This window comes from Arachis ipaensis, chromosome B06 (genome assembly GCF_000816755.2).
Source record: "Arachis ipaensis cultivar K30076 chromosome B06, Araip1.1, whole genome shotgun sequence".
Classification (NCBI taxonomy): Eukaryota; Viridiplantae; Streptophyta; class Magnoliopsida; order Fabales; family Fabaceae; genus Arachis; species Arachis ipaensis.
Window position 1 is genome coordinate 114375575 of NC_029790.2, and position 12801 is coordinate 114388375.

Genomic DNA, 12801 nt, shown 5'->3' on the forward strand with positions numbered 1-12801 from the left:
TTACTCCAATTTGAATATGAATATTAATATGTAATTTTTACATTATTACACATGGTATAGATAACAATTAACAATGAAAAAAATTAACAAACGCTAGTTACATACTTAAAAAAAAAATTTGAATTATGTATTTTACCTTCTAATATTATTTTTCACGGTAACATAATTTTGCTTCATAATTACCATATTGTTAACATATATATAATCATATTTTACTTTATCTGCATATATAATAGGGTTAACTACTAATTCAGTATTCGAAAAATTTAGCTACTGATCAAAAGATTCTTAAACGATATTATCGACAAAACAACTCTTGAATAATTTGAAAATATAATAAAAAGAACCAATAAATATTATACTTTTTATAAGTAACCAACAAACTTTCATATTTAGCAAATCACTTAATTATTAGATCTAAATTTTTGTAACAATATTTAAATAAATATTTAGAAAGTGCACAAAAAATTAAAATAAAATATAATTTTTAATTTTTTTTACTTTTTCAAATAAATATGATCATTCACAGTAAAAAAATTTTGACAGTTTACTCTATATAATATTACTATAATAATATTAACATAACAATACAGCATAACTCTATTAATATGCAAAACTAATAATTTTGTTTGTTGTTGTTTTTACTCCATTTATTGTATTGAATTTCTTGTTCAAAAAAAAATATGCAAAACTAATAATAAAATATAAATTTATATAACATACAAATAAATATTAATATTTGTATAGACACTCTCATTAGATCACAAGATATATACTCTTGTCAGTGTCATAGGACATAGGTGCAGGGTTCTAACACTTGACGACTCACCAGCATCTCGCATGGCTCACCATATTCATGTTCAACTCCCTGCTACACCACTCAGATGCCCATCACCAACAATAAATCAATATAATAAATAATTTCTATTATTTGAAATTATTAGGGCAATCTCAAACAATGTCCACCACCTTCGTATACACCCTCTTGTATACTTTTTGCTGCTGTATTAAAAATAACAACCATGGTAAATATACATTAAAACTAGTTACCGTAATAAAATACACATTAAAATATAAAATATATATTAAAAATAAGTTATATTATACGTATATTTATATAAATACATATAAAATAATTAATAAAAAATGATAAAAAAAATAAATTTTAATTTTATAACATAAAAAAGGGTGTACAAAAGATATGTACAAAAAAAGGTGAAAAAACATTATTTCGATAAGGTATGGGGATAATTTAATAAATTGAAAATAAGCTAAAAGAATTTATTCAAAATGGAATTAATAATACACTGGTTGGGAAACAAAGCGTTTGTATGAATGAGGCATATGCATGGTTTATTTATTTATTGAGCAAACTACTTAAATGATATTAAAAAATTTACATCACTAACAAAAAAAAAACTTTAGAAATCAAATTTCGATACAAATTTTTGCAATTATTATTAAAAAAATAAGATCTTTTCATCTTTAAAATTTAATAATTTTATGTCAAATAAATTTTTTTAAAAAATGAAAAGAAAAATAGAGATTAAATTTTGTTCCGATTTTTTTATACACTTTCTAAATTTTTAAATATTGACACAAAAATTTAAATCAAAATCGTTTATTAAATACAAGTTTTTTTATCACTTATAAAAAATATAATAATTATTTATTATTTTTGTAACATTTTCAAATCATTCAAGAGTTATTTTATCAATAACATCTTTCAAAGACTTTTTGTGAGCGACTAAATCTTTTGGTGGTATCCATCACTCGAACAAGCATTCCGCAGTCCAAGAAGATGGGACTTGAGTCTTGAGTCTCGAGTCTACAGATCTAGAAGGAAAAAATTGTCTTCTGACTACGACTATTAGCTTCAACAGATAAGCCTCTAATTGGTAATGTACCTTTAATATTACATAGTTTTGGGGACTTCAGGAATCAGAAAGTTCTATAAGTTGCTTGACCACATTTGGATCTGCAAGGGTGCTTGTATCCCCAAGTTCATCCAGTTGCCTGGCGGCGATTTTTCGAAGAATTCTTCTCATTATCTTTCCGCTCCTGGTCTTCGGGAGGCCGGGCGCCCAATGGATTTTGTCGGGTGCGGCGAACGCTCCTATCTGAAATGTTTGAACAAAAAGAGAATGAAAATTAAGTTTTAAATAAAGATTCTATTCAGAAATCTGTAATGCATCAATGCATGATCAATCAGGTCCTTCCATGTTATGTTTTCTGGGCTTTTTATTGCAGTGACAAATTGCAACACAGAACTGTTCAATTCAGACACAGACCTAACACATTCGTTATACCCAATGTATCATTGCATCTAGATGTTGGAAATAACAAACAGCAATAACAGTTAAGATTTCAGCAGGCTTTTGGGTTATATTCTCTGATTAAACAGTGAAATTCTGATGAATATTTTGAACGAGTCCAGTGATGATGCAGACTAATGACCTCTTGTAGGAGAAGAAAGTGTAAAGGAAACAAAATATAGCTCAAAAAGCAGTTGTGTTAGAATTTAAGGCACAATAGCTCCAAAGAACAATTGCCATGAAGATACTTCTTCATTTTCTTTTCTTTCATTACTGTGATTGTGTAATGAATCCAGACATAGATGATAAAGTTTACATAAAACACTGATCCATCCAGTGTATCATTACCTATTATGACAATTATACCATTTCTCAAATACGCTTTTAGAAAATGTGTTATTACATGAGAAAATAAAAAGGTACAGACCTGCTTTCGAACTGTGAGTATAAGGTCCTTTCGTAAGTCTTCACTGTAAGGAACACTGTCCACAAGCGTTACAAATGCATAGATACCCTGACCTTTGACCTGCAGTGGTAAGAGAGACCGCAATCACTTGGTAATGCTACAACGAAACTATATGTATTTTGACATTTTCTTTCGTACAAACACATACTTGATAGCTGATGAGCCACACACTGAAGAAAATATTATAATACCTCATGCTCGACACCGACAACAGCAGCCTCTGCACATTGAGGATGTGACACTAAAGCTGATTCCACTTCAGCTGTGCCAATACGGTGTCCGCTGCATATTAACAATACTAAGTCAGACTTATAAACATCACATACAGCTGCAGTGTTGCAACAACTCCACTCATCTGACAGGCTTGTATGTGAATCAAAATTGAAATTGGAACTCTCCAGAATCATCAGTAAAAGCTTTGGAATTCTAACAATACCTGACATTGATGACATCATCCACTCTTCCTGTGAGCCAATGGTATCCATCTTTATCCCTGAAAAGAAGTTAAAAAAGTATGTTGAACATAATTATCCAATGCAATTCTTCATGTTCTGTGTTTTCTGGGATTGGATTCAGAATTCAGAAACATAATTCAGACGGGATAGACTCAAATCAAAGAGAGTATGCAAGTACTGTGACATCGGAAAATATTATGATTAACGAACAATCTGTGTCAGTCAATCACTAACCTTCTGCAGCCATCACCACTGAAATAGTAACCAGCAAATGGCTTGAAATATGTTGTTTCATATCTTTCATGATCACCATATAGAGTTCGGAATGCCCCAGGCCAAGACTTCTTAATGCACAAGTAACCACTGCACTCACCATCTATTTCAACTCCTTTCTCATCCACTATCACAGGCTACAGTTATACATTATTTGTCAGTGGTGAAGGTCAAATACTAGCTGGGAGATTACAACAAATTCATAAATTATAAAGTGAATATCTGAAGGTTGGGTAAAAGACCTGAATTCCAAAGAAAGGGAAAGTTGCAGAACCAGGCTTTTGGGCCCAAGCACCTGGTAGTGGAGTTATCTGGATGTAACAGTGAAGAATTAAGTCCCAAAAACTGAATGCACAAATATGATATGTTTATATATGCACAAATCTAGCCAGCCTGCATAGTGGAAAACGGCATGGTGGTGGTTTTTTCACAAGAGATTGAAACCTAGCTCTCTATATTCATGTTCAATGTCTACAATATTGACAAAATTAGAACCCAGTCATCCGAAGTTAAAATACCATGAAGCCACCAGTTTCTGTTTGCCACCAAGTATCCGAGATAGGGCACCTTGAATCTCCGACTACATTGTAAAACCACCTGAAAGAGTGGGATCAAGAATCCTTCAGAATGCCATTTGATATAGAAAATTAAGTTATTTGATATAGATAATAACCTCCATGCACTTGGATTTATGGGCTCGCCCACACTGCCCAAAACCCGTAAAGATTTCCTTGAGTATCGGGTAACGTACTGCAACAATTGCAATATTTCAAAATGAAAATAAATACATGAAAGAAATCAACATAACCTTATCCAACTCCTTCATCAAACTAGGAGTGCCCTTTAATCCATTGCACAGTTTACAGTCCGAAATTTTAGGGAAGGGAATACATATCTGATTTGTATAATGCATAGGAATGAATAGAAGATGATATTATTCTTAAAGAGATCATATTTATGGCGGAAGAGCCTCCCAATGCTAAACACAATTATATTGGTTTCTGTTTTCATTTTCTGTCTATATTTTGTGTTTATTAGTTTTAAAACTTTGTGAAGAATATAGTAGAAAATAGTGAAAAATATAATAAAATCCTATTCTATGTTTTTTTTTTCCCTATTTGTACAATACTGTTCAAAAAATTCAGAAAAAAAAAAAAAGAAATGTGGAGAAAGTAAACCAAACAAGTTCCTAGGTTTTCTTCAACCATCATAGGAAGGCCACAAGACACAAGATGTGTCATGGGAGTGTGCTGGTGTGTGCTCACACGTATCCAAAATCCAAAGGCATTTATTCGCAAATCAATTTCACACAGGTACACTGTAAACATGAGAGCATAGAGGTATCTTACCGCTTCACCATCACGCATGAGAGACCGCACCAATGTGGGGGCAGTGTAGAATATTGACACTTTATATTTGTCAACAATGTCCCAGCAGCGCCCAGCATCAGGATAATTAGGAGCCTGCATTCAGGTAATCTTTTAGATTTACGGTGAAGTATTTATTTGCAATTCCTTGATCCTCATAATTTACTGTCTATGGACGTACTATGACAATTTAACAGTTGAGTTTTCATGAAAATGTTAGAAATGGAATCAGCATGAATAGAATAGTAGAATAGGATATTGTATTGTAATAGCAATGTGCTGAGGAACCCTACAAATTGGGGAAGAACACTAAGACACACTGTTTGATACAGTGAGGAAGTATGGGGGGTTCCCTACTCTCTTACAACCACGATTATCAACAACCCCCACTTATTTGCCTCTAACCGACTGACTTTCCCGCCTAAACTCACTAGTTAGTTACAATCCGCTGGGCCTAACTAGATCCCAAGTTTTCCCTTTATATTTATGATGTCAGCACAGTTTTTTGAAATATACTAGAGCTCAGCATGGAAATCAAACCATAACCTTGATAACAGAAAGACCAGGCTAAAGCTTTTGCCTCCTGCTTATGATGGCTTTGAACTTCTTAGCATCAACTAAAGAGCCTATTGAAAGGGATATTAATTCAATTTCACTGGTAAGTAAGAAGCCATATAAAATCCATTTTTCCGTGTTGTTTTAGAATGGACTCGATGTGTTTCTCTCAAAACATTAATGTCAATTTCGCACAGCCCTATATTAGTGGTAAAATACATTCTTTTTCTCATAAAATTCTTAAACTGTAGAAATAAAAACTTATTGTTGAATTCCCCTTTTTTTCTGTGAATATGTGTGTGTTTGAACTAATAACAAGTCTGTTGGATTCATTTTCTCAAGTTCCATCATGCATATAAATAATTACAGTATATTTCAGTTTTAAAATATATTACCCCTTCATACACTAAAACAGTTGCACCATTGAGCAAGGGTCCATAAGTGACATAGCTGTGCCCAGTAATCCAACCACAATCAGCCGTACACCTTTAGCCAGGAAATAAAGGTGTTAAATAAGTGTCCGGATCTGACATTCATGAAAAACATCCAAAGATAAAAAAGGATGTAGAGTATAAGCTTTCAATTGTACCAGTAGATGTCGGATGGTTTGTAGTCAAATGCGTACTTGAATGTTGTGGCAGTGTATACCATGTAACCACCGGTGGTATGGAGGACACCCTTTATAATATAGATTAGAAATTAGAAAGCAGCAACTGTAAGTAAAGGAAAGAAGAAAAAGGCAACAAAACTAATGAAGTACAGCAGTAACAGCTCACAAATACCTTAGGTTTTCCAGTGCTTCCACTTGTATAGAGTAGAAAAAGTGGATCCTCGGCATCAACCCACTCCACTGGGCAAGTACTTGGATATTTAGGAATAACATCCTGCAACGCACATAAAGTATTAGCCGAAAATGAACATGTGAACCTCTATCATCAATATTCACATAAAACCTGATCATCAGAAACAAAAATTCTGATTAAAACAGTTATATGACTCGGTAATTCCGAGGCATAGCATGTATTCCGCATTGATATGGTAAACTGAAATTGTGTTACCAACAGTTAGCACTTAGCAGGCCATATGAGAGTATATTATCACCAACCAAAAGTTTTATACTAACCTGCCACCATATATCCCGACCTTGCGTCCATTTTGTATCTTCTCTCTTCAGTGCCACTGGGTTATCATAAACTAAGCATACATCTGCTTAGACAAGAAGCACCATTGCAAAAATAAACAAGTTAAAGAAACTAACAAAAGTAACAAAATGTATCTGGGAAGTAATTGGTTATATGTAATATGTATGAATGTATGTATGTATGCATGCACAGACAAGTGAATGCCCGTTACATGATGAAAAAATAAATATTCAATATAGAATACAAATAACATCCCAGCCTGCATTTTATTTGTCAATATCAACTTAGTTGCACAAACTTTGGAAAGGTGAGTGACACTTGCTACAATTTTTTTCTTTACCTTCTTGAAAGTGCTACTATCTAATCATCATATGGGAAATGGGATTCTATCAAGCTATCGTCATACTAATAAGCTCACTCACTATGAGCTACAAAGAGGTGCAAAATGTTGCTATACTGATATGATATCTCTATCTGTGCTTGTGTGCAAGGAAACATGTTTAAATGGTCTACGGAGACCCCATCCTTAGCTGAATCATTGATGGCAGCATCAACTATGTCTTTCAGAAGAATAGGTTTGGTGCCCCTTCTAACAGCATTGCAAGTAATTACAGCTTTTGGTTTACAGTCAGTGATTCTCTGTGCAAGAGATTCTGCAGAAAAACCGGCAAATACAACCTAAACAAATCAAAAAAACCTAAAATGTATTAAAAGGCAAGTGAAACATATCAAGGAATCTAATAATCATGAGAATATGAGTGAACAAATAAAGAAAAGGTGGACAGTTCTAAGAAAAAGCTTTTGTACAATACCGAATGAACAGCACCAATGCGAGCACAGGCAAGCATTGTGATGGGGAGCTCATTGATCATTGGCAAATAAACAATTACAGCATCGCCTTTCTTCACACCAATATCTTTCAGGTAGTTTGCAACCTGGAAAATGACGACAACAAAGAAAAAGGTCAATCTTTTTCCGCCAATCTTCAATATTGTATCCCAACCTAACATCATTCTAGCACCTGAAATTGAGAAATTCCGTCCGATAGAGACTGAAGGGAAAGTCATAACTCATAACTAACCTGGCAAACTTGATTGAGAAGCTGAGAGTAAGTTAAACTGCCATCTAAACCGGGCTCATTGCCTTCCCAGTAAAGAGCAACTTTATCACCAAGTCCAGCTTCAATATTTCTATCCAGGCAATTATAACACACGTTGGTAATGCCACCCTTGAACCACTGAATTAGAACAACAGACAAAAGGTCAAAACTACTCACCAGATCAATAAAAAGTAAAATAAAACAAAATCAATGCAACCAAGATCCAAATCAGAGTGAAAAGAATGGCACCTCAATCTTGATCTTGCCGTCCCTGACATCAAAATTTTCATCGCAGACTTTCTCACCCCATTTCTGTTTCCAGTAGAACTGTGATGCAATCTCAGACCAGAATCCATCAGGGTCCTCAATTGACCTCTTATACATCTCCATATACTAACAGATCACAATTCAAAAAACAGTAAATTCATATTTATTTGAAACAAAATGAAAGAAACCCTAGAACACACGATGATAATTCATCTGAGATCTAACCTGTTCAGGTGAGTGAACATTTGCTTGATCAGAGAATTCTTTGCTGGGAAGAACAAGATCATCTTCTTCAGATGCAAGAGCTTCACCAAGAATCACAGCTTTCAAGTGTGGAATGTGGCCAGCGCCATTTGGCATTAACTTCCTTGAATCGACGTGGCGCAGGTAACTCTCTGTCCTCATATTATTATTTGAATCCATGAAATTATTATTATTATTCCTCCTATTATTAGTGTTTATTCTTCTTCTGTTACAATTGAACTGAAGAAGATACACAGAAGCAGAAGCAGAAGCAGAAGGGTTTCTGAAGAGAGGTTCACGTGCACCACCAGCAGCAGCGGCACACACAATTGAATTATACGGCACAGGAATCATTCTGCCACATTTGTCAACTGCTCTATAAATATTATTATACGTTAATAAAATATGATTATTATATATCATATCATAATAATTTATTTGGTTTACTTGTTTCTTAGCTGAGAATTTAAGGCGAGCGTAATAATAAAATAATAATATTTAAAATTAAAATATTAATAATAAAATTTGGTTTCTGTTTCAAAACGTAATCAATAAAAAAAAATGAAGGTGAGATGATGAGGTCATGAGGGAGAGTGGGAGCAAGATTATGGTGATCCAATTCTGAGTTAACTGATATTTTTAAAGAGGATGGTGATGTGTTCGATTTTCATAGCCTATTGTGGCTCAGTCAAAATTATTGAAATTTAAACTAACGAAAATTATGGGAATCATTAGGGACAGTGCCAATTTGTTTGTGTCCTTAGAGTCAAGGGCTGCTATTAGCTTGCGTAGATTATGAAATCATGAAACTGAAATGATTATGTGGATAAATAAATCGGAAAACATAGGTTGTTACAACTGTAAATTGTTATATATATGTTATGTTTATATTGGCACAATGGTCTCACATCAAAATAGTTATCAAGAGATTGTGATGTTATGCAGACTATAGGATAAATAAAAAAAAAAAAGATAAATTAAAAAAAGAAAACGGATTGGCGTAGTAGTGGCTGCTTAAGTGCTTACAAGGCTGACTAAAATTTTTTAAAGATAATTAAGAGAAAAAATAAAAAAAGAAAATTATAGACTAAGAAGATAATTCAATATTTTTTCCATGACAACTATTATCAATTTATCATCCTCGTGTAAAGGTCTGAAACCTTTGCTTTTAACACTTGAAAGATATGAGAGTAGAGACTTACACGGAATTTGACTTTGATGATCAAGGATTCAATTCCCACAGAGAAATTGAAGAAGAGTTTCAATTTTCAAAGTGAGCGAGTTCTTTAGAATTGAGTTCTTTAGAACTTGGAAGAGTTTCTTTTTGGTTATGACTCTCAAATTCTTGATAAGGGAACAAACAAAATCTTGCATATGCATAGCACGTGACATTACAGAACATTGACGGCTGGTTTTATTTGCCTGATTTTGCAGTCGGAAACTACAATGCCGTTTCCAACAAACGATAAGGGGGGCAACCATGGTTTCTTCCTTTGCTTGGATTATTTTGTTTGTTTATCTTTTGAGAAAATAATATGGAAAATACTAGGTACAACAAAAACAAAACAAACAAAAACTGCTTAAATAGAGGGACATTCACGTTCAAGATTACTTTTAAACTTCTTCCAAGGTGAAAGAAGCTCCACATGCGAAAGTTGTAACTTCATTGCCATCTTTGCCATAGTATCTGCCACCGTGTTTGCATCTCTCATAATCAAACGAAAGTCAACCCGCCAATTCCAATGCATAATATCTCTTATTTTGAGCATCAGTGGATCAATAAACCCAAAACCATCTTGAGTAACAAGATTAAATGCTTCCACACAATCCGTCTCACAAATAACATCTCGTTGACCCACATCCCAAGCTAAAGATATCCTCTCCAAATAGCAAACAATTCCCTTTGAAGAATAATATTACTCTCAATCATTCCCAAACACCCCCTTTGCCAGCTCCCATTACAATCTCTAATAACACAAGCAAAACCAACACTATCACCCGAACCAAAATAACTAGCATCACAATTAATCTTAAAAGTACTAATAGATGGGGGATTCCAAAAACCATTTAGAGTAGAGGAAAGGGACATACGTTGTAATTCAAAAATATTCCTAAGCTCCTTTTCTGAAGTTAATGCCAGACAAATCACTTTTTCCGGAGGCCAAGTTTCATGGGGATTAAAGATGTCATTATTCCTTGCTCGCCATATCCACCAAAGTCCCGAAAAGAACTTGAACGGATGCTCTCTGCTATGATACAAGATTAATTAATATTATTTAATTAATTTTTAATTAAAACATATTTCTATTTTTAGGATACACATTTATAATTAAGATTAATTTAAATTTTAAAAACTAAAATTTCTCTAACTTTCTACTCACTTCATAATTAGTTATTATTTTCTTCTTTTATGTTTTTTCTCTCTCTATACCACGGTTTTCTTCTTTAATATTCCAATTTTATATTTTTTCCCTCTCTATAAAACGGTTTTCTTCTTTAATATTCCAATTTGTATCTGCAGAAAAAAAGAATTTAAAATCCATGCATTTAGAAAAAAATTAATCCCTTACTTATTGTACCTTTGATAAAATGCAAGATCTGTTTTATGACTTTCTAGTGATGAATGGTCGAATATAATTATATTCACAAACTAAAATATTTTCAATTGTAGTTTCTTAACACATCTAAAATTATTAAGTTATACAAAAAATATTTTTAAAACACATCCAAAATCATAAATCTAAAATTTAAATTTAAACATTAAAAAATAATTATAACACATCTAAAATTATGAAGTTATATGGAAAATATTTTTGAAACACATCCAAAATCATAAATCTAAAATCTAAATTTAAACATTAAAAAACAATTGTAACACATCTAAAATGATTAAGTTATACAAAAAATATTTTTAAAACACATCCAAAATCATAAATCTAAAATTTAAATTTAAACATTAAAAAACAATTGTAACACATCTAAAATTATAAAGTTATACATAAAATATTTTTGAAATACATCCAAAATTATAAATCTAAAATCTAAATTTAAACATTAAAAAATAATTGTAACACATCTAAAATTATGAAGTTATACAGAAAATATTTTTAAAACACTTTCAAAATACAGAAATTGCACATGCAAAAATAATTTAACATTGCAATATATATGAAAATCTCTTTAGGCCATTTTATTCGATTTTTTATTTCAAAAAAATCAAAATTTATATAGCATAATAAAAAAAAGGTAATGGTGTCAGAGACCCATCCAAACCTTAGGTAAGTTTTCGACGTAAACGAACGACGACGAAAATGAGTGTTGACGAAGGGGAATGTGGCATTGTGAATGAGCGCCGAGAAGGAGGAAGGCAGCGTCGAGTGTTTTGACATGGGGCAAACGTGACTTCTGTACTTCTTTGAGTGTTTTGTACAGGTTTAATTAATAATTTGATGGTTTAAGATTTATTTTATAATTTTAAAATCAAATTTTTAAATTTTGAATAATTTGATTTTTAGATATGTATTTAAATTATAATATATTAATAATTAAATAAATTAAATAATTAATTTTATAAAATTTAAATTTAAAATTTTTATTTTTTTATAAAAAAATATTTAATATATATTATTTATCATAAAATTTTTACTTTCACAAGTGATTGAGAAAAATTTAAAATATAAATAATATAAAAATTATATTAATTGTTACAACTTGTTTTAAATAAAATTCTATATATAAAAAGAGGGTGAGAATTTTAAAAAACTCAGCTAGTGATTGTTTTTACCACTTGACTCACTGATTTTCTGGTTTTATTAATTAAACATTATAAATTCTAACGCAAACAAATATTTGTGCTCTGTGACTCTGTCTCTGCGTCTTTTTGTTTTAATACAAACTATTTATTCTTTATTCTGTTTCTGTCACACAGGTTTTTATGACTTAATCATATAAAACACAGGAAGTATTGTTTTGTCTGTATCTTTGTGATTGTTTCTGTGACAAATAAAAAAGAAAAAAATAAAAATAATTTAAAAATATTAATTTAAAAAAAATAATAATATAGAAAAAAGATTTACAAAACATATTTTTTATTAACTCTTATTAAATATTAAATAAGATTAATAATGATTTATTTTATAATTTTGTAATTTAAAACACAAACATAGAAAATACAAAATAAGAATTATATGACAAAATAGAATAAAAATCTTAGTTTATGTTAGATTTTTTAGTGAAATTAATTATTTTAGAAAATTTTTATTTAAATTTTTTATTTAGTAGAATTTATTATTAAATTGATGTTTGAGAATAAATTGGCGTAATATTGAAAGGTTTGTTAAATCAATTAAAATGGCTACGTGGGTTATTTTCGTTGCAGTCTTATACGTAATAAGTCCGTTTTTGTTTGACATGATGATGATATAATAAAGTTAAGTTGATCCATAGGAAATTTTTACCATATTGTAAGTCAGAAAATAATATTATTAAATTTTTTTTATTTTTGTTTATGTAGATGTTTATTATTTACCTAAATGACAGAAAAATTTTAATTTATGTATAAGTTTTATGTTAGATTTTTTTTGATTTTAAATTTTAAATTTAAAATTTAAAGACAAAGT

At 31.2% G+C, this 12801-nt stretch overlaps 1 protein-coding gene across 3 annotated transcripts; it reads right to left on the reverse strand.

The window, feature by feature from the left end:
* On the reverse strand, nt 1658-9738 carry LOC107604913 (acetyl-coenzyme A synthetase, chloroplastic/glyoxysomal). 3 transcript variants are annotated; one of them, XM_016306627.2, is made up of 19 exons: nt 9385-9738; nt 8165-8553; nt 7922-8065; nt 7655-7810; nt 7386-7508; nt 7085-7251; nt 6555-6639; nt 6214-6315; nt 6021-6109; nt 5827-5917; nt 4859-4972; nt 4183-4259; nt 4028-4106; nt 3752-3820; nt 3471-3646; nt 3218-3274; nt 2973-3063; nt 2743-2841; nt 1658-2120 (listed from the first exon to the last, which is right to left on the reverse strand). In XM_016306627.2, exons 2-19 carry the CDS (start codon nt 8534-8536, stop codon nt 1935-1937), a joined length of 2277 nt encoding a protein of 758 aa, XP_016162113.1. In that variant the 5' UTR covers nt 8537-8553; nt 9385-9738; the 3' UTR covers nt 1658-1934. The 3 variants fall into 3 exon arrangements, with proteins under 3 accessions (XP_016162113.1, XP_016162115.1, XP_020960489.1); XM_016306629.2 differs by having other exon boundaries at nt 8165-8537; nt 9385-9619; XM_021104830.1 differs by lacking the exon at nt 1658-2120 and having other exon boundaries at nt 2930-3063.